General features: G+C 39.0%; 1 protein-coding gene across 1 annotated transcript in view; it reads left to right on the top strand.

Annotated features, from left to right (window-relative positions):
- The window catches only part of qtc (quick-to-court), a 66341-nt gene that overhangs the window by 35381 nt on the left and 8478 nt on the right, over positions 1-22482 (top strand). The window contains exons 6-11 of the mRNA XM_069300580.1: positions 9292-9417; positions 9833-10031; positions 12339-12487; positions 13478-13710; positions 13835-14009; positions 16196-16297. Of these exons, the coding sequence (XP_069156681.1) occupies positions 9292-9417; positions 9833-10031; positions 12339-12487; positions 13478-13710; positions 13835-14009; positions 16196-16297 (984 nt within the window). The remainder of the gene's footprint in view (positions 1-9291; positions 9418-9832; positions 10032-12338; positions 12488-13477; positions 13711-13834; positions 14010-16195; positions 16298-22482) is intronic.

Here is a 22482-nt window from a genome sequence, read left to right on the forward strand (position 1 = left end):
GACTACTAGAATAGTAGTCATATTTTTTTGTAAGAGTATACAGAGAACAAAAAGAAAAACATATAACAAAAACAAAAAATCAATCAAAAGCAATTTCTCTGCAAAAAAAAAAAATACAAAGGAGTTCTCTGAAAGAAAAAAACATACACAACAAAAATAAAAGAACAGGGAAGTAAATAAATTGGACACGGAATATTTAATGTCACAGGAGAACCTAAAAAAAAATTACTAAAGCATGACAGTTGGTAAATGGCTTTCTGTGGCTCAGATGAATGTTATTCAGGCAACCGGGACAGAGCGTCGGCTATCACGTTGAGTCTGCCCGGTAGGTGGGTAATGGAAAGATTGAAGTCCTGTAGGTACAACCCCCACCTGAGGATGCGTTTATTCTTACCCTTCATCTGAGTCAGGAAGACTAGTGGGTTATGGTCCGTGTACACTTCCACTATATTACCTGTGAGGTAAACTTCGAACTTTTTACATGTTAACACTAGCGCCAACGCCTCTTTTTCTACCACTGAATAATTGCGTTGCGCCTTGTCGAATTTCACAGAGTAATAATATACTGGGTGTTCCACCTGATCATCCCCAGTTTGCAACAACACTGCACCAGCACCCGAGTCAGACGCGTCAACATGAATTTTAAACGGTCGGTCGAACCTTGGACTAGCAAGCACTGGGGCGGAAGCTAAGATCAATTTCAAATTTTTAAATGCCTCTGCACAGTCTGATGACCACTTAAATTTAACGGCTTTCCGCAACAAGTCTGTGAGAGGAGTGGCAACACTGGAAAAGTTCTGACAAAAACGTCGATAGTACGCACACATACCGATAAATCTTTGAACGTCCTTTTTAGACTTTAGTACTGGATACTCCAGAATGGCATTGATTTTATCTTGCCGAGGTAACACTTTTCCTTGGCCCACTTCATAACCGAGGTACGTCACTGTGCCTTGGCCAAAATGACACTTTTTAGCATTTAAGGTAAGATTTGCCCTTTTCAAGATGGCAAACAACTGGCGTAACCTAGCTATGTGGTCAGCCCAATTACTGTCAAACAGCACGATATCATCTAAATACGCCCGACAATTTGGCACCTTAGCGAGTAGAGAGTTCATGAGTCTCTGGAACGTGGCAGGGGCATTACGCAAGCCGAACGGTAACACTTGATACTCAAAAACACCCTCGGGTGTCACGAACGCAGTGAGCTGTTTAGCACGTTCAGTGAGTGGGATTTGATAATACCCCCTCGAGAGGTCGAATTTCGAAACGTACTTGGCATTTCCCAACTCGTCAATGCAGTCCTCGAGGAGGGGCAGCGGATAGGCATCCACAATGGTCACCTTGTTGAGCTGCCGATAGTCGGTGCATAATCGCCAGGAGCCGTCTGGTTTGGGGACCAAAAGGCAGGGCGAGCACCAAGAGCCCTGGCTCGGCCGGATGAGGCCGTGCTGGAGCAAGAAGTCGACCTCCTTCCGTACGATGGCCTTCTTTTCTGGACTCATCCGATAGGGTTGAAGGCGAATGGGAGTGTAGTCCGTCAACTCGACATCATGGCAAATGGCATCAGTCTGGGTCGGGACCTCCCCGAACAGACTGGAGAATTCATCAACCAACGACTGCACCTCTTCACGTTGGGCCATCTGCAAATGGGACAGTCCCTCCACAGCATTCACAGAACTAGAATTATTGAAAATGAGATTAGTTGGGTCCCCAGAACAATCATCCCCTCTCTCACTGGAAATGGAAACATTGGTTAGTGCAATGGGCCTGGGGCCCTGGAACTTCTTCAGTCGATTTACATGTATGAGCATTACCTGGTTACGTTTGTCAGAGTGCCTCACTTTGTACGTGAGGTCCCCAGTCTTTTCTGTCACAATGTAGGGGCCTTCGTACTTGTGGGACATAGTGTTCCCTAGTCGAGGCTTTAATACCAGGACAGGGTCGCCAGGCTGAAATACCCGTAACTTAGATTTAGCATCGTTACGTTCTTTCATCTTTTCTTGGGCCTTGCCAAGATACTTTAATGCAGCCGCCTTGCAGTCCTTGAGTCTCTGGTGGTGTTGCGCAAAGAAAGCCGAACCTTCGGATAACGTTACGTTCCCCAACAGATTCTCCTGTAACATTTGCAAGGGTCCACGAACTTTATGGCCAAAGACTAACTCAAAAGGAGAACAGCCCAGTGAACTTTGTAATCCCTCTCTAGCCGCAAACAAAACATACGGTAAATTCTCATCCCAGAAGGTGTGGGAACTCTCGCACGATGTCTTCAACATCTGCTTCAGAGTTAGATGGAAACGTTCAATTACCCCCTGACTCTGTGGATGGTATGGGCTGGAAACCTTATGAGTTATTCCATGTTCCTTACAAAATTGCTCGAAAACATCAGACTTAAAATTAGTACCATTGTCAGTTTGCACGACCCGAGGCAGTCCAAAAGTGGAAAAAAATTGCAACATACGAGCAACAACAGTTTTTGCTCGGATGTTCCTTACAGCAAAAGCCTCTGGGTAACGAGTAGTGATACACATCATCGTGATTAGGTAAATATTACCAGACTTAGTTCTAGGTAATGGTCCAACACAGTCCATTACCACATGAGAAAATGGTTCCTCTGGCACGACAATAGGCCTTAGAGGAGCTTTAGGTGGAGTCTGGTTTGGTTTCCCAACCAGTTGACAAACAACACACGCATTACAAAATTTTGCCACATCGCTTTTCAGCTTGGGCCAGAAAAAATACTTTAAAATTTTGTGATACATAATATTAATACCTTGATGTCCCCCCATAGGATCATCATGAGCAGCTGCCAAAACTCTTTCTCTATAGCAGGTCGGCAACATAACCTGGTGGACTACCTCCCACTCATTTGACAAGGGAGCACTCTGTGGTCTCCATTTTCTCATCAAAATCCGATCATTGTAGTAGTACCCAGTTGCTGCGTCTACAATTTCCTCCATAGAGACGGCTGTTTCATGGCAATCTGCAAGAGTGGGGTCAGCTTTCTGTAACTCACTCAAGGAGGCATCTAGGCCTTGGCCAGAAGCCATTGGCCGAGGCTCAACAGTGTTCTCCACCTCCCCACTACTCTCGGTAGATGGCGGTGGCAGGCTCTCCACAATGTCCTCGGCCACGTCATCGAGTCGGGCCATGAATGTGTCCGCGAGGTCCACTTGGTTTTCACCACTCGGAAAGCTCCTCGTGACCTCGGGATTTACCACCTTGGCAAGCACAGGGCTGCCCTTACATTTAAGTCCCATAGACCTGGTCACCGCGCACGCAGGGTACAGAACATTATCCTCTGCGGCGGGTGGATCCAGGCAAACCTTAGGGGTAGGCAACATAATAGGCAGTCTGGAGTCCCCTACCTTATCCCCTGCTAAATCATTACCAACTATTACATCAACATTAGGGAAAGGTAGGTATGAAGTGACTCCGACTGTACAAACACCCTTGTGGAAATCAGATTCCAGGGTAACCTTATGGAGGGGTACTGCCCGAGTATCACTAGTGACCCCCTCGACCAGCACCACCTCTCCAGTGTCGAGAGTGTTGGCACCTTGCAATGCACTCTCTAAAATTAAAGTCTGGATGGCACCGGTGTCTCGGAAGATCACCACGTCCTTCCAGGAAGAACCCTCAGACAAAAGTAGTCTCCCTTTCGATAAGAATGGGGTAAGCAAGTCCAACCACTGTGGGTTGGAGGTCTTACTCCCTAACCCTTCTGAAAGCCTCAAGCCCTGTGTCACAACTAGAGCATTGGGCCTTTTTTCAGGGTGCAGTTGCCAACAACGGCTAATAGTGTGGTTTGGACGATTACAGTGACCACAAAAACGTCGGGGAGAAGAGACATTACTAACAGAATTACCCTTCGGTTCACCTTTAGGTGCCGTTGGGCTAGACACTTTAACAGGGTTAGTTATGTCTGAAACAGAAGGTGCATTAGGTAAAGGGTTAGAATGAGCTGGTCTGGACTGGCTGTGGGTATAAGGTTTGCTACTCTGTGGGGTATAATTATTTTTATTGGGCCTTTTGCCCGCCAATTGGTAGTTTTCTGCCAACTTGGCCAAATCCCCTATTTTAGAATTTAACTCTATCCTTCCTTTAATGTATTGTGATACGTTCTCTGGCATAACATCTATAAAATGCTCCATTAAAATTAAGTTCCTGAGAGCCTCGTATGTTTCGGCTTTCGCCGAGCGAATCCATCTATCAAATAATCGAATTTGATCATTCACAAATTCAGTGAGCGGTTGGTTGTGAGTAGGCCTAAGGTTACGATAAACTTGGCGGTGAGCTTCAGGAGTAATTTCATATGCCCGCAAAATACATTCCCTGACTTTATCATATTCGAAACACTCGTCGTCAGGCATGTTTATAAAAATATCTTGTGCTTTACCCCTAAGTCTTCCCTGTAGGATTTTCACCCACTCTTCCTTTGGCCAGTTCATGGACGTGGCCACTCTCTGAAAATGGTTGAAAAACCTTTCAGGGTCAGACTCGGAAAATTCAGGCAAATTATGCTTTTTCTCATAATGCCTGGGGTTTGAATCCCCGGCAGGTGGAGGTCCAGTGGCATTCGCTCTAATTCTAGCCTCCTCGGTTTTGAGTTTTTGCTCCTCTAATTTTATTTTTGCTAACTCTAAAGCTAATTCACTTTCCCTATGAGTTGCACTCTCTGCTTGGCTAGGCTGGCATAAAGGTGTATCACTTGCCAATAGTTGTTCATCAATACAATGTTCTAATATTTCATTTACCAAAGTCCACTTTTTATCTGCGACATTTAATTCTAGGCCAAATTCCTGGCCTAACAATACTAAATTAGACTTTTTAAGTTTCTTTATCTCTACCACTGAAGGCTCCCTTGCCAGTTTCTGCATTTCAGAAGACATCACTAATAATTTTAGCTCCCAGCCAAAGAAAAAATTAAAAAATAAAAATTGGAAAAAAAACAAAAATTTGCACGGCCCCTAACACAAGGCCACACTAACCTTAATCGTGAAGGGATCCAGCTGGGTGTCCAGTCAGTGCAAGAATGTCCTTTGCTAGATGAGCTGGACCCTAGGCTAGCACACAACCGTTCTGCAGAAATAAAAAATTTTAATTTTGGCACTCAAGAATCTAATTTTTTACACTTATAATGTTCCTCCCGGACTGGCCAACCACTTGTTACAACTGATATGAGTGGGGCTTCTATGGGGTACTGGTACTATTAAGGGGTATAGGTAGTTAGAAGACAGGAGTATCAAATATGGGAGAGCTAAAAGGCCCGGCCCCCAAAATAAACTATCCACAGTAGTAATAACTTGCTACAAGACCAAATATGTTAGTCTAAGGGTTGATCACTGCGCTCCCACCTTGGAAGAAGAGATACTCTGTAATTCATGTACTTATTTATTAACCCCTTAACAACCCCCCATATACACTCACACCAATAACAATAATAATAATAACTTTACCACACTATCTTACGTTAAAAGCCTTGGTCCACATAGACAGGATACAAGGTTTACACTAATAACAAGCTAGGGTAAAGTACTACTGGATAAGCACTGAAGCTGGATGCAGCTTAGGGTAGTGAGACCATGTGGTACCCTAATACAAAACACAACACTTAGGGTAAACAAAACACTGGCAAATACTAACCCCAGGTCTCACCAATAGTTACTACCAGAGTAGGCACACTTACACCATATAATACTTAACTTAAGGGTACAGGAACTTCAGGTAAGGGAAATAAGTAAGAGGAGAAGGAAGGAGAGTAGGGATACAGCCACAGAGTAGGTCTTAACCTCACGCCACCAGCCAAGAGAAGACCGAGCTAGCCACCAGCTGCCTCCCTCATGTTGTGGTGCCGGGAGGAGCCTAATTGATCGTGCAGCTAAGCACATTAAAGATCTTCCCCTATGCAACGTATTGTTACTTTATGAATGATTAGAAAGTATTAGTAAGCAAAGTTGGTGCCTATGTTATTATTTAATAATCAACCCCCAGCTCAGTCTTTAAATGCTCTTTGAGAAACAATAATAGTCTTACGTCTGGCAGGGAAGATACAAACAATTGACATTCTAGATGCCCAACTGTGCTACCAGGAAGTTTAATAGCTCAATTTTGACCTCTGGTTTCCACTGGAGAACCCAGGGTCGTAACAGTAGGGAGCAAGCAAGCAAGAGAAGGGGAAGTGATCCACAAGCCTCTCCATTTAAAGCTCTGCAGATTAACAAGACTGTTAGTACTTTCAGGCCATCGTACCCTTGTTGATCAGGGTCCTCCTTTGTAGGGGTTTGTCCAAAGTTCTTCACCGATTGCTTTGAAATTTTGAACCAACGTTCCATTCGCATACGAACATGTTTTTATATACATTATATACAATGGGGCCTCGACTTGCGATGGTAATCCGTTCCCAGGGACGGATCATAAGTCGAAATATCGTAAGTCAAAGCGATTTTTCCCATAAGAAATAAAGGGAATTGAATTAATCCGTTCCCCACCCTCCAAAATATTAACTTACAAATACATTTTATACTGAATACAATTTTGTTCTCTAACTACAATACAGTACAAATGTTTATCTTACCTTTATGGAGGACTCTTGATGGCATATGAAAGATGGTGAGGAAGGGGGGGGGAGGAGAGGTGTTACTGTTTGGAAGGGGAGTCCCCTTCCATTATAACATCAGGCAGTGATGACTTTTCTGGGATACACTCTCCGGCATGTATTGCCTGCACACCACTAGGACCTGCTTGTGGCTCACTGCTTGCTTGTCTTACTAAGAATCTGTCTAAAAACACTTGCTTTTCCCTACATTTTAACACTTGTCTGTAATAAGATATCACATTGTCATTTAAAAGGTCAATGCAACGGCCTGCTACAGCTTTATCTGGGCGAGTTTTTTCAACAAAACTTTGCCGTTCTTCCCATACTTCACACATTTTCTTAATGAGGAAGGGATATCCTCTACTGCCTCAACTGACAACTATTTTCTTAGGTTGAACCTTACCACTGACTTTCTGGGACCCATGGCGTATTATATAATAATCAGTTTTATGTTCAAAAAGCAAAAAATCACCACAAAAACGGAATTTCTTATATGCGTGATTGTCACTAAGCGGGCAGCTCTAGTAAACTGAGGCAGGTTGGCCTGCGTGACTGGGAACCACGCTGTCGGTCGACCCAAACGTGTACCAACAAATATCGTTAATCGACGACACTATCGTAAGTCGAGTCGCATTTTTCAATGAAATTTACATCGTAACTCAAAATTATTATAAGTCGGGGCAATCGTAAGTCAAGGTGCCACTGTATATGGTAACCATCATGGTAACTGCAATAACCTGATGACACGTCTGTGACAGTTAAAAACATGGTTTTTTTTAACTGTTTTTCATAAGAATTTTCATGTGAGGGAAATCTTCAAAACCTCTTTACCAATTGCTTTGAAATTTTGACACATTGCATTCGAATACACACGTGTTTTTATATACTTTACCTGTGAAAGGTAAATACATGCTCTAAAAAAAATAGCGCCATCTGTTGCATGAAAAAGCAACACGTTTTACTAAATATGTTAAGATTCCATTTAAATGTTTCCGATTGCATTGATAAATTTAATTTTCATAGATTTAAATTTATTTTCATTTTGATTTATTTTGTGACATTGCATTGGAATTGAGCTGTGCTGTTGACCATACCACTCATTTCGTGATTATAGTCTTTTTATTTGTTCATTGTTTTTATTTTGTTTTTTAACTGTTCATATTTTTCAGTGATGGGAACATATCATCATTTGATGTTCCCATTTTTCTGATGGGAACATCAGATCATTTGGGAATGCATCGGACAAGGGAGTGGGGAATGTAGGGAGGATAAGGGAAAGGGAGTGGGGGATTGTGGGGAGGACGAGGGAATAATGGGGGGGGGGGGAGACAGGGGAGTTGAGGATGGTGAGGAAGACAAGGGAACAAGAATGAGGAATGGTGGGGAGGACGGGGGAATGGGTAATGGTTGGAACAACGAGGGAAGAATGGTGGGAAGGACAGGGGGACTGGAGGAATGCTGTGGCTCGGCAACACGCATGCGTTACCTAGCCACAGCAACGCGTGGCAGGGTACACCTAGTATTGAGTAAAGAGTAAATGTAATGATAGATACTGCACATAATAACATAATTTGAATTCACATATTAACTACTGATGAACTTTCATCTCTAAATTGTAAAATTTTAGGCAAGTTAGTAGCACAAGGTGGGATACCATGATGAAATTGGGTACTTTATTGAACAAATCCACAAGGGCCGTGACGTAGATTCGAACCTGCGTCCAAGAGCATCCCAGACGCTGCCTTAATCGACTGAGCTACGACATAAGAATTGCAACCAGAAATTCTACTGAATTTACTTGGATCCTGCACTCTCTCAGAGACAAACCATAATTTTACACAATTCCCCCCATGCACTCGAGCTATGGCAATAGGTCGTTCTACCTCTTCGCCCTTACTTCATTACACACAGAAATCACAAATTACTCAGTAAGTTCGAATCCTCGTCACGGCCCTTGTGGATTTGTTCATTTGATACATCACGCTATTGTGATTTCTGTGTGTTAGGTACTTTGTTTTACTTTTGAATAAAGTATAGGTTGTTTTGCAATTTTTTAACTCGCTAGGAAGAGAGTTCCATATATGTATTGAGTCCATTTATTTGAATGGCACATTTGCATAATTTTAGTCACTGGGAATATCGTGTGTGTTTCTGCATATCGTGTGTGTTTCTGCATATCGTGTGTGTTTCTGGCGTGATGTTCATGGGTTCTATTACATCCCTCTAAGAAGTGTCGAAATAGGATTAGAATTTAGTTTTGTAAATGTAAATACCCTGTAGCACATTTAAATTGGATAGTATTTATATTTATAAACAGCTGTTGAAATGCACATGGAGGAGGGGGCTGGGGTATCCGCCTAACCCATTGGAAATTGTAATCAAAATAGCATACCGAAAACAATGCCCACTAATTAACAATCTTGTATAGTGCGTTCTCATTCTCCACCACAATCACTTCCCTCCTCTCCCTCTCTAGATACGACGTTCATTTTACCTTGTGTGTATAATAAGTAGTAATCAAATTTATATCATAAATGTGTAAAGCTAGAAATTATGAATATGTAAAATCTATTTGTAACTGCACACCACCTAGCTCCTTCCCATTTATAGGTTAACTGGGCTTGTAATAAACACGGTAGCTAAGTACAATATAGTTGAGGGACGAGCTAGTGAAAATTGGCATCTTCCTGTAGAGCCAGCTTGCCGAGGCCCGGCGGGAGGTCCACGTGAGGGATGCAGAGATCTCCCGTCTCACTAGAGAGCTGGTAGAGCTCAGGCTACTGAAGGCGCGCTCCCAGCAGCGGGACGACGAGGCCGAGGTGAGTATTGGGTGAAGTGACATATGGGTTACTGAAGGTGCTTTGAACAGCACACTACCCTTTATATATGGTTCAATAATAACAAATTGTACTTCTGTAGTTTTATGTACCAAGAATCGCTCCCCAAGGCACTTTTTTTATTTTTTTTTTTTTAATACCACAACCAAATATGTTGGTCGTTTGATAATTTTTTTTTAACGAATCCCTCAAGCGAGTTAGGGCCAAAATACTGCATGTAATTAGTGGCTTTATAAAATATACAAATACTGTACCTATTAATAACCCACTGTAATCTGATACTGTTTACTTATAAGAAAAGAAATACTACTTGTAGTATTAATATTACATTATAATTATTGCAGTACTATACTGTGTAGTGTTTTTTTAATTTTCACACCAGGCCTCCTTATTTCAGACAAACGCTAAAAGAGAGAGACAAACTTCCACAAATACACCTGCTATATGCAATAGCCCAGACCAACAAGGGGACATACAGAGATGTCATACAACAGAACCTCGCACTTCTCCCTCAACACCTACCCCGAAGACCTCAGCCACGCCGTCCGAAGGAAGTGAACCAGAGCTCAGTCGCTTAATGGATAACTTGACTACTGGTATGCATTTTTAGCTTTTCAGTTTTGAAACAAGGCAACTTGTCTGCTGATCCTTGTTTAGCACAGGTGTGTATGTATGTTGTGTAAGATCTTTGTGCAAACTCGGGGCTAATTAGCCACATTGAGAAGATGCCGAGATATGGTATTTAACAATTTACATTCTCAATAGATTAGTGCCAAGTAATTTGAGATAAAGCCATATCCTGAAGAGACAATATGGTAGTGGTGAAAGTTGAGGAGGCCAATGATGTCCAGGTAGCTGGTACTGCTGGAGGAAATGTTCCCCTGATGCTGGTCTGAGGCAGAGTAAATGTCATTTACCAGGTTTGAGGTTTATTAGGTTCTGGTGACCTAATGTAAATGAATTTGAGGACGCTTGAGTGAGTGCCAGGCTATAAGCTATTATGTGGTGCCACTGTATGAGGGAAACGTTGGCACCATCATGAATGCCCATGTTACTTCTCCTCGCTCATGAGTGCAGCGTAGAGTGGGCAAGTAGTTGTAGAGAGTTGTATATGGTAGATAACAATAGGTTTAATCAAAGCACAACTCTGCCAAAAGTTGAAGTATCCCAGATCTTGAGTACTATACTCTAATGCTTAGATGGTATTTATATACTGTATATTCTTTTAATCATAATAATAATAATTATTCAAGTAAAAGTACATAGAATACATACAATGTGTTTGTAAACAGAATGCTGGATTTCTAGATAGAGCTAGTATGTACTATACCTAAAGCCATTAGTACACGGCATTTTGGGGAAGATGAGGAAAACACTTTAAAAATAAGACTTAAATTAATCGAGATCAAAAGAATGAATTGGACTGAAAAAGGAAAAAAGTGACAATACAGTAGTTGTATGTTGGATGGAACAGCAGGAATTGGAACAGATCAGCCGAAATAATTTTAACTAAATAAACACGTGTACAAAAACATTTATAAAAAAAATTTGTAGAGTTTATATCTGGCAAGTATCATTAGTTATAAAAGTTGGTCAATAATCAGTATTGTTTGAAAATAGCAAGACATGGGTTGACATTTAGGACGTAAGGTAGGTTACATGTAGTTGATTAGGTAGTGCATAGTATTTATCTTAAACTGATTTAGAGAGGTAAAGTCCTTGACATGGTTGGGAAGGTCATTTGATATTTTGGAGTCTCTTGATTTTGCAGAGCATTTCTAGATTCTCGCACTTGGAATATCAGATAGATTTGTTTCTAGTATATATATATATATTAATTATTTAATTTAATTAATTTATTTATTTAAATTATTTAATTGTATATTTATGCAATTTATTTATTTAACTTATTATTTATGCAATTTATTTATTTAACTTATTTATTTAATTTATTTTATTTAATTATTTATTTTATTTTATTATTTTTTAATTATTTATTTTATTTTATTATTTTTTAATTATTTATTTAAATATTATTTAATTTGGTTTATTTATTGATTGGTTTGTTTAATTATTTAATTTAATTTATTTATTTAATTATTTATCTTTTTTATTTTACTCTTAAGATATGCAGTGACTTCATAGCTAATTAAAAATAAATTTTAATTTATTTAATTATTTATGTTTATTTTACTCTTAAGATATGCAGTGACTTAATAGCTAACATATTCAAAAGATTTTAGTAAGGGGGTCGAGTGCTGTCTGGAGCCAGAGTTTGTTATTGTTCTAATAGTAGATTTGTGTTGTAATTAGAGTAAACTGCTCTTCTGTCTTGGGTATTGTTTCCTTGTTCAATAATAGCAGTATGTCATAATGGTGTTTCTACCAAAATTAAAATGTTAATTTCAATTCCAAACCCCAATGTCTTGAATATTCTGCCAAATAAGCATGGGGAGGGGGCCTGCAAGTAAAACATCGTTTTATCTAAAGCTTCGTGTTCCTGTATAAGCTGCATCACATAAATGATTACCTTGACTGAAATCTTTTGGTCAAATGTATTTATATAGGTTAGAGACCTTCATTTTGAGTATCTAGTGATAGTGATTTACCACAATGTCAATCCACACTGTAAACAATTAGGATTCTGGGTGTAAGTAGATTGGTAAAGCATGTTCTGGGTTAATGCATAGAAAATGTGGGTAAATTAGAACATTTTCCTTGGCACTAAACCACATACACTGTAGCTTTGTATACTATCATTGTTTAAAGGCATTTTTATATCTTTGAGGGCAAAACATGATGAGCCAGCCTTTCCATATCAAGTTAAGTATCTATTATTTTGAGTAATTAAAAAACTAACTAATTTATTTGTTCATAATTTTCCCTGTTTAAATGTCATGCAGGTACAGAACCTGGCACAGCACGTGTTCCAGTTGCTTCTCCTGCAGCAGGCTCTGTAGCAGAGACCACAGCAGATTCTGTTGATCTCACGCGATCTCTGGCAGACTCCGGCCATTATGATGATCTCACCTCACCTTGCCTCTCATCAAGGGTATTCATGCAAGAATATTTTTATTTTAACATTAAACATTGGGAGAAGGGTATAACTGCACTTATTCCATTTAATTAATATTCAAGACAAATCCTGCTTTCATGTGATAGAATGTAAAAAGTGTTCGTATAGTCTTTGGAAAATATTTGTGTACAGTTGGGTATTGTAGGCATATTCATTTAAACTTTGTGGAAGAAGAGCTGCACATCATGGGTTTTTTACCTGTGTCTTTGAAAGCTGTTAATAAATTTCATTTAGATAATTTTAAATGTTAGGTAAACTGAAGCTCTTACATGGAAAAATACCAGGAACAAGAAAAGATCCTTCAGATTTCACTAATACAATGAATTACTATACTCAGTCGAGTTAGACTAAATAATACCGAATTATTTAAGGCAATCAAATTTTTTCCATTATCAGGACAAGAAGCTTGTTTGGTGTATAGAGGAACTCCCTAGCCAACTACTGTTCATCCCTTAATGTATCCCACAACAGTGGGTAATAAAAATGTACCAACAATTTCACACCAAATAGTGGTAGGTTCCTGGTAGTACTGTACAGTCGGGTTCGTTCTCGACTCGGTTGAGAATTCCAAGTTGAGGTCAGTAAATACTACTTTGGGGAGGGAGGGGGCAACCCTCGATATAAGCCTAATGTATATGAATACACTCTGGCTGTCTGTCCCCTCCAACAGAATGAATTATTCAATTACCGGGTATACGTTTATTAGTTACGATAATTATTGTTAGAGCAGGATAAAGTGCCTCCAGTAAAAGAAAGGAATTGGGAGGTGCTAGCTTGGGGATCATTAAGGGGGTATGTTCAGTTGTAATGGTTTATGGAATAGAAGTTTTGCATATAGTAATGTAAATTGGCTTTAACAGGAAGGAGACTGTCTTTTATTATTTCATCCAACATAAGATAGGAAAGTCGATGTATATAATCTAGAAAGCTATTTATACATTCTAAATGTGATCTATTGAACCTCAGGATCCATTTGAGGCAAGTAGAGGATCACTGAGAGGGCGGCGGATTATTGAGGATGAAGATGAAGCTGATCCATGGGTAGCTGTCGAGGAGACAGAAGCAAGGCTTAGAGAAGAATATGAAAGACGTGAAGACCAACTGAAGAGGAACCATATGGATGAATACCATGAACTTAAAGAAAAGCACAATGATCGTGTGGAAGCTCTTCTTTCAAAACTTAGTGATGCTAATCTCAAGTAATATAGACTTCAGTAATTTGTTTGAATTGTAAAATGATATAAAATAGGTGAAATGTTATTTCTTCACTTGTTAAATATAATGTAATAATGAAATGGGCAGTAAATTGTAGACAAATTTCAGATACTTTGAATTGCGACCAATGTATGATCGAAGTCAGGAAAGAATTCGTGAGTTGGAGCGTGAAGTAACGAGGCTGAAGGATGAACTCACAGAAGCCGAGCTTCGTCATCAGAAGATGTACTTGCAGATGTTCCTTAAAGGCCAGCAGGCAGCCAAGTTACAAGCTGATGATCAGGTAAGCTTGAAGCGAGCCCAACCTGTCCTCTCACTTGATGGTCCACGGTTTTGACACCTTTTAACCAGAGAGCATCAAAATGCAGATACATTAGTGTAATTAAAAGCACTGTAATAGTGTTAGACCCTTGGACTAATGAGCTTCACCCTCAATAAGTTAGGCGAGATGCTTAGGTATGATTTTATTTTGGCAAACTCAATTAAAATTTGATCCTTAACAATTTATAAGAATGAACTTGTTATATTCCTACCAAGAAACTACGAACAAATGCAGAGCATAATCTGATTGAAAGATTTGTTTAATGTTTGAGAAATGCAGTAATTGTATGATTAAGCTAATATACTTTATACTTGATCTTGTAAACCTGTTCCCTTCATTAAATTCAATTGACATTCAAATTACTTTTTTTCTCTTCTTTCTAAAAACTAGTCAATTTTGTATTTTAGTGATACTAAAACTCTTAAAAACCTCAATAAGCTTTTGTTGGCAGGAACTAAAATAGAGAAGGTTACTTGGCATAGCACTAACCACTTCTTTAGTAGACTTCAGTCTTGTATCTCGGTCATTCTTCTATGGGTGTATCACCCAGGTCACCTTTTATTCGTTGCCATTTCACCCAGGTTACTATCTGCCTTGGCCGTACTGCACTGTATCCACCTTTTCCTGTAACCATAAAACACACAATTTACCTTCACCTGTGGCCATATAACAGTATACACACATCCCTATGGGTTATGTTTCCACCTAACTACTGTGACAATGTCAGGCCGTCTTCACCTTTTCAAGAGATCATATCATACATATACTGTACATATACTATTTCCACTTTTGCCCATTGCCATATTTTGCAGTATCTGTTTTACCCTGGGGCCATATCACAGTATCCATCTTCCTCATGGCCATATCACAGTATCCATCTTCCTCATGGCCATATCACAGTATCCATCTTCCTCATGGCCATATCACTGTCTCAGCCTTACTACTACCTTGGTTTCTGCCTTCACCTTGGTTGTCTCCTTTCCACCCTTCCTCGCCGTCCCCTCTTCCCCTTCCCACCCTTCCTCATTGGCCACATTTTTCCAGTTTAGATTTATTTCTGTTTAGAACAACTCTTTGCGCTCTCTGTTTTAACTATTGAGAACTCGACTTCAAAAAGGCCATGACTGCTTTGGGAGGAGTTCAAATCAGAGCAAGACAATTCATCCCAGAAATACTGTAAATAGTATCAATAGAAAAGACAGTCCTCAAGACTAATACTGCAAACCACAAAACAGGGCTGATCTTGGAGGCCTTTAGCACTTTCACATTCTGATGATGCTAATATGCGTCATCGGATTGATATTCACAAAAGTTTGTATATTCATCACTGTTGTGCATAATCAATTTCAAATACTGTGTATACTTTTTTTCATCTTTTCTCTAGAGTTTATTTGCAAACTTTCTGACCTGCCAAGTGCCCAATGTTTACATTCGGGAATGTGCGGAGAGAAGCATCAATTATTATAAATACATACTTTTGTTTTTGCATTTGTTCTCTTAGACAATTTATTTGGAAACATTTTGGCACCAAATTTATAGCTATAAACCAATAGATAAGAAAACGTGAATTAATTATAAAAAATCTCCTCGCCAAGCGGCCCGTGAACAGCGCGGAGAGCCCAGAATGTTTATGCTTGGGAATATTGGGGGATTGATCAGACCACCAAAATGCTAAAATACCTGTATTATATTTGGAAGATGTTAATCCAAACTATTTTATTAAAAAATCTAGTGTAACACTTACAAGGGCAACAGCTTTAAACTCAAGGATCAGTAATATAGGACAAAATGGGAAATTCTTTATCAATAAGATAATAAACCTATGGGTTGAACAGCAGAATATACAAATACAGTATTTGGCATGATTTTGTCTTCGTAAAGATGGCTTCATTCTCAACTCTTAATCGTGGATCCTGGGTTATTCACAGGCAGGGCAGCAATGGTTGGGCATGATTCCTTTTACCTAATGCCTCTGGTTATCTAGCAGTAAATAGGTACCTGGGAGATGCACAACTGTTGTGGGGTTGCATCTGGGGGAAGGTCAGTAGTTTGACCTTGGAGTGGAGAGTGCCTCGATACAAACCTTGAGTATGTATACACAGGCTACCTGTCGCCAACAAAACAAATTATAATATTTCTTTTATTAGGATGGCGAAGATGGAAGTCAATCCTCTTTATCCTCTGGAGGTCCCATGGTGGACCTCATGAAGCAATTATCACGTACAGAAGAAGAACTAGAAAAGATAAAGGTTAGTCCTGTGGATAATTTAAAAGTGGATTTTATATATTTTCACCCCAGCTTTTACACTTGAAGCTACTTATTGTGATCAGGTATTTGTGTTGAGGTGGTTGTTGTTGTTATTGATGTTGTCGTCCTCGTTGCTGCTGATATAAAAGTAGTTTCTTCTGTACTGTATTTGGATACTTGTGTATTCCTATAGAATAATTTTGTTTAAACTGTGTTGTCCTCGAGCAGCACAGTGATGTCTGATTTACATGCATAGGTTTATGGTTTGATTTATTTATGAAAATACATTAACTAATATTTATTTGTCCTGTCACTGTTTTGAATAGTTAGTGGTGGTATTACATATTTAATGTAAATTTAAATACTATTTTCAGTGCATGTAAAATAGTTTTGTAATTACTGTAGTGTACTGTAAGTGTCCTAATATTGGAGTAAAAGAATGTGTAGTACTCCAGTGATAAAGTACTACATCATTATTGTCTTTAGCTTTAAGTACCCATTGTCAATGGTTTTATAATTTTTTCAGTAAGCTTTTATAGTAATTGGCTGATCACAGTAAGCAGTTTTACTAGTAGTACTCTGTGGTGGTTTTATTTTTCATAGGTGTTGAAACTTTATGCACGCATATCACCAGTTTTATCCTGCAGTTATGCAATCTGTAACACAAAAGACATTGACTATTTGTGAGTGGGGTTAAGGTACAACAGCTGCCATTTGTGATGGTATCTAATTCACATTTTGTTTTGAATTTAAATTTTTATTCACCATACACACGTTTTTGATTGTAGTCATATTCACGAGACAATATTGCACCTGTATTTATGCATTTCTAAAAAAAACTGTATAGAAGTTTTGTATGCAAGTCTTTTGTTATGTTTGAGAAGGTTAATTGCATTTATATACTAAGTTATGGTAAATGTTATGAAATAGTATACAAACCTATCATGTAAATACAGTGAACTCCTGTTTAAACTGAATTTGGTCTGCCAAAAAGCTAGATGCCCTGAAAGGATTATATTTTTATAATCATTGTCATCAGTTGCACTGGAGATTAACGGACGACTTCGGGTGGAACGAGTCTACATGTACTCTACATAATTTCTGTCCACCAATTACTACATAAAAACATGAATTAAAAAGAAATTCTATAAATTTAGTTAACAAATCCCCCCCTTCCCCTCGTGTAATTTTTTGTATCAATGTGGGGAAAAATGTGATACTGTATATCATCAATGCATAATTTTTTGGAAATTTGCAAACACACAATTGTATAAATTTTCCTGCAGATGGGCTCAGCATGACTATCCTTTAGAGTGGAAGTTCACTGTAAAGCTAATTTGTTTTTGTACTGCATGCACTAAATATTAGTAATGTGCTTATTCCCAAGAAAGGTCTTGATTGAAAATGTGCAGAATTAATAACACTGGCTCTTGTCTGAAAATAGCATTAAGTGTATTAACTAGTGAATAACAATTAAGGTTAAGTTGGTTGGCCAAGTATGAAGTGTCTTTGGGGTAAAAATGTGTGTTCCCGTTGATGTTATTTTATTAAATCTTGCTGCAATTTCGTGTACAGTAGTCGGCAAGATTTTCTTGAACCTGACAATACAGTATGTTTTGGAGAAATTATTTATCCTTCTTTGTTGCTTTCTTTTACTCGTATTCACTTGAATTTTTCAACAAATTTTAATTTGCCATACAATCTTCTCATGCTTACTTAATTTAACAGCACTTAGGGACATCACAAATGTAGTTGTCAGAGGGATGAATGCAATGCTTTGGCATTCATTCTAATATTTGATGTTTGGATTTACTGTATATGTAAAGTAGGTGTCGGTATTACTGCTGGGCTGAGATACTTTTTAGGGGTTAGATTTTGAAAAGTAACTTTTGAGAATGGGGCTGGCATAAATAATTTAATTTCAATAGCTAGGCATACTGTATAGCTGTTTGTATGTTTCGTAGTCATTTCAGATGTTTGACATCGGTTGATTTGATACTGGTTGCAATGTTTTGTCTATCACATCTTTACTTGATATTTATATTTTTCTCTCTTGGTATACCGGGTACCATGAAAGTTTTGCGATTAAACAGCTGAACAAGGCTATGGTTGGTACAAGTACTTCAGCAGATATTTTTTTATCATGCTTGGTATTTCAATAATGTTGGACTTTGATTTTGAATGATTGAATTATGGCAATAATGTACGGATAGGGGGATGGGGGAACTGGCAAAAGGAATGATTTGGATAAATGTCTGCGGAATGTGCAACGTTTAATTCCCATTGTCCAGGACAAGAAGCTTATGCTTATATCCAGGTCCCTCAAGGAAAATTTATATACTGATCATTCCCAAAATGCAGTCCACAACAGTTGGCCAACTCCTGAGGTGCCTATTTACTGTTAGATGAATAGAGGCATCAGGTGAAAGGCAAAGTACCCAACCATTTGTTCTACCAGGGGTTCAAACATGGGATAATTGATTGTGAGTGGACTGTACACCAGTGTACTACAGGATCTCTGGATTACTTGTGGCAAAGCCAACTTCAATTGATGGATAGAAGGTTAGGGTTAGGGAGGGAGCCGAGCGGACAGCACACTGGACTTGTGATCCTGGGTTCGATCCCAGGCGCCGGCGAGAAACAATGGGCAGTTTCTTTCACCCTATGCCCCTGTTACCTAGCAGTAAAAATAGGTACCTGGGTGTTAGTCAGCTGTCACGGGCTGCTTCCTGGGGGTGGAGGCCTGGTCGAGGACCGGGCCGCGGGGACACTAAAAAAAGCCCCGAAATCATCTCAAGATATAACCTCAAGATATATAGGGTTTAGAAATGAGGCTAAAATGTTATCTTTGGTTAGTTCGATAAATGTCTTGTGCTTGTCCTAGGATATATGCAATGGTCTTATAGGTTATAAAATCTCAAACCATGAGCTTTTGGGGTTTCCTTAGATTTTTTTAATCGGTCTTCAAAGGGTAGTAGGTCCCCCCCCCCCCCTGTGCTTGAATATCTCGGCTAATTCAGGTTTTTAGTTAAGATTATTGCTTACGTGTCACATTGTTTGCTTATAAATATCTCACGATTAAATAAGATTAAAGCTGTGTATCCAAAATGAGAAACTATTGTACAATTTGGTAAGGTTGATATTGGTCTGGCTTGTAACCGACAGTGTCGTCTCCACTTTCATCGACTAGTTACTGTTTTTTTCAAGGATATCAGGGAAGGCTTGGAGTTAGATTTATTGTGTAGTAAAATAGTGCTGTAATACTTGAGGCTTGTGCAAAAAGTCATTGGCGTAATTTGTCGACCCAGAAATGCTGGTTCGAATCACAGGATTGCTCTAATTCTTGATTGATATGTCATTTGATCGTGATTGAATAGTGTGTTCTTGAGGCTTGGTTGTGAATTGAGTGTTTTAGAGGATTTGCGTGCTTCTTGTTACTATGTTGTTCTCTTGCAGTTTGTGCTGTTCCAATCATCAGGTATACTTGTAATGTTTATTTCTATTTCTCCACTTCAGCTCATTATTGTTTTTGATCTCGTTTAGTTTTAATTTTCAAGTTTGTCCCACACCGCACCCAAAACACACTACATATTAGTGGCTTTAAGAATCGTACTTGCTTTCCCAATGAATTGTACAATCTGCTTGTATTCTATGCAAGTAAGTTTGCCTAAATAACAAATTATTATTGTACAAGTAGCCACTGAACAAAATTAGGTATAGACTTTGGGTAGTTAACTACCTGCCTGTGATGCTAGGAACTTATTTGGAAGGGTTCTTCAAATTGAGAGAACTGTTAAATTGATGCCATTGGCTGTGATTCTTTTCTTAATCCCAATGTATGGCAAATGGTCTTAAATATATTTTTAAATGTTCCCTTTTATCTGATTAAACATTTGTTCATAGTTCTAGGCATTGTTTTGGCATTGTTTCTATCATTTCTTTAGAAATTATCTAAGATTCTAAATTTCTCGGTCATGGATTTTGTCGATTCAGGTGTGTTGTAAACCATGGGTTAAGTTAATTATGTGGTAACTTCTTGTGCAACATGTACCACCCATGCTGCCTAAGTCTCTTTTATAAATAAATATTTGTTAATTTGTTGATTTTTTTCTATACTATTGTCAGATTATTGCAGACAGCTTTAATAAGTGCTTATGGAGGCTTCACTGAGCATAGTTTCTATTGTTTGCTTGATAATGTTAAATAAATGTTTAGTTTTAGGTTACATTAGCAATTATTCAAGAGGTTAGTGAAGAATTACACTTCTGACTGGAAGATGAGCACAGCATAGAGGAAAGCAGTGGATGTAACGTATTGCTGTGTCGGTTATAATCACGACTGGAAACTGATGTCTAAGATGGGGTGGATATTGGCAATGATAGTGAGGGTAGGGGAAAGGAATAAGAAACAGAGGAGACAAGTTGGGGGATGAAGCTTGGAGTGGTTCATCCCAGCACTAGAAGGGGTAAGAAAGGAATGTAGTCCTTGTGCAACAAGTTAAAAATGAATTATCCCATCCTATAGTGACCAAAGGACCAGTTAAATACAGAGTGGGCATCATCACAATGCAGTTAATGGGTAGTCTGCTTAGAGTACAGTACTCTTTCAAAATAAAGATGTAAAAATATCCGGTGAAATATTTTGGAGTATCTTTGACAAGCTGCCAGTTTCCTACTCCCATTGAGGTCACTATGGAAGGTGGCCCTTGGGTATATTCAGGTAAAGTATTCTTAACATGGTTAAAATGTCCACAAAGGGTTCAGAACACTGCATATTGACAGGTTGAAGCCCCATGGGCAAACTTACAGCTAGTATTGCACTGGTGTAGAGAGAAAACAGGCTTGCAGACCTGACACTTCCAAGGACAACAGAGATTGGGAGGGTGAAACTATCAAAAGTAATCATTGTAATACAGGAGGAGGGGGGGTAGCACTTACCATGAGAAGGGGGAGGGGTGAATGTGTTCACATTAATGTTTTTTTTTTTTATTTAACTCGTAACCCCTTAACTGTACATTACATCTAGAGATGTTTTTAGGACTATTTAACATTTGAAACTCCCATGGGTACTTAGGGCTTGAATCTGCTTCCTCAGTCCTCCAGTAAGCAGATGCCATCCTGGAAAAAAAAAAATTGTGGGCACCCACCTTGCTATGAGGGCCTTGGTACTAACACACCAAATATGAGTAGCACATGCAAGAGAAGCTCGTAGTACTACCATGCTGCTGTGTAATGAATAAGAAACGATGATTATGATATCATGATGGTGATGGACTGTGTACAAGGTTCAGATACCAGTGAACCCAATGCTGATTTTTACCGATTTACCCGAGGGCCACTAACCCTAGTGGCCTCGATGAGGACTGGAAGCCAGCATCCTGTCCTCATCCCCGTCTTCCTATCCTCTTGCTGTCCTTGCAGAGGACAGGGAGATGACTGTTCCCAGTGAGGCACACAATAGGCGCTCACAGCTGCTGTTTGGTGCGTATACATATCATGCAAGTTGACCTAATGTTCTTCTGGAAAATGAATGTGGAAAATAATTTGTATTCAGGATTTTTTGACCAGAATTCCGATAATAGCAGTGTTTTTGCTAGTGTTAGCAGGTGCATAGAATATTGGGTGGCACTTTGCTTTTTCTGGTGGCAATTGTGTAGGGCCATTGGATCATTGGTTGAGATTAAAACCCCCAGAACTGCTTTGAGTGAGATTTGTAATGGTGCATAAACAGGTAGTTATATATAGCTCTGTACAGTGTGGTAACAGCTAAAAGATTTATTATTGTAATATTGTGGTGCACATTAGTGATATGAATGTGCACTCACTGATGGTTCTACACAGTGTGATATAAATAACATTGGCATCCCAATGCATAAAGAAAAAACTATGGTAAAAACGAAGATACAAAGAAATAACATTTATTGTGCAGTTAAAATTTGGTGCAAAATGTGCAGGGCTAGACTGTATTCACTGGTTATGTGATTTCACAATCACCAGAACTGCTTAGTGATTCTTTATGGTGTATGAACAGTTGTATATAATGCTTGTATGCAGTGTATATAGCCTTCCCGGCTTGGTGCCTTCTTTGATAATTACAGTACTTGCTTGTATGCAGTCTGATAGAACAATGTTTTGTAGATTAACAAATAATATTGAGAATATTATTATGAATGTGTCAATGTTCCAT

The sequence above is a fragment of the Procambarus clarkii genome, chromosome 5 (genome assembly GCF_040958095.1).
Source record: "Procambarus clarkii isolate CNS0578487 chromosome 5, FALCON_Pclarkii_2.0, whole genome shotgun sequence".
Taxonomy (NCBI): domain Eukaryota; kingdom Metazoa; phylum Arthropoda; class Malacostraca; order Decapoda; family Cambaridae; genus Procambarus; species Procambarus clarkii.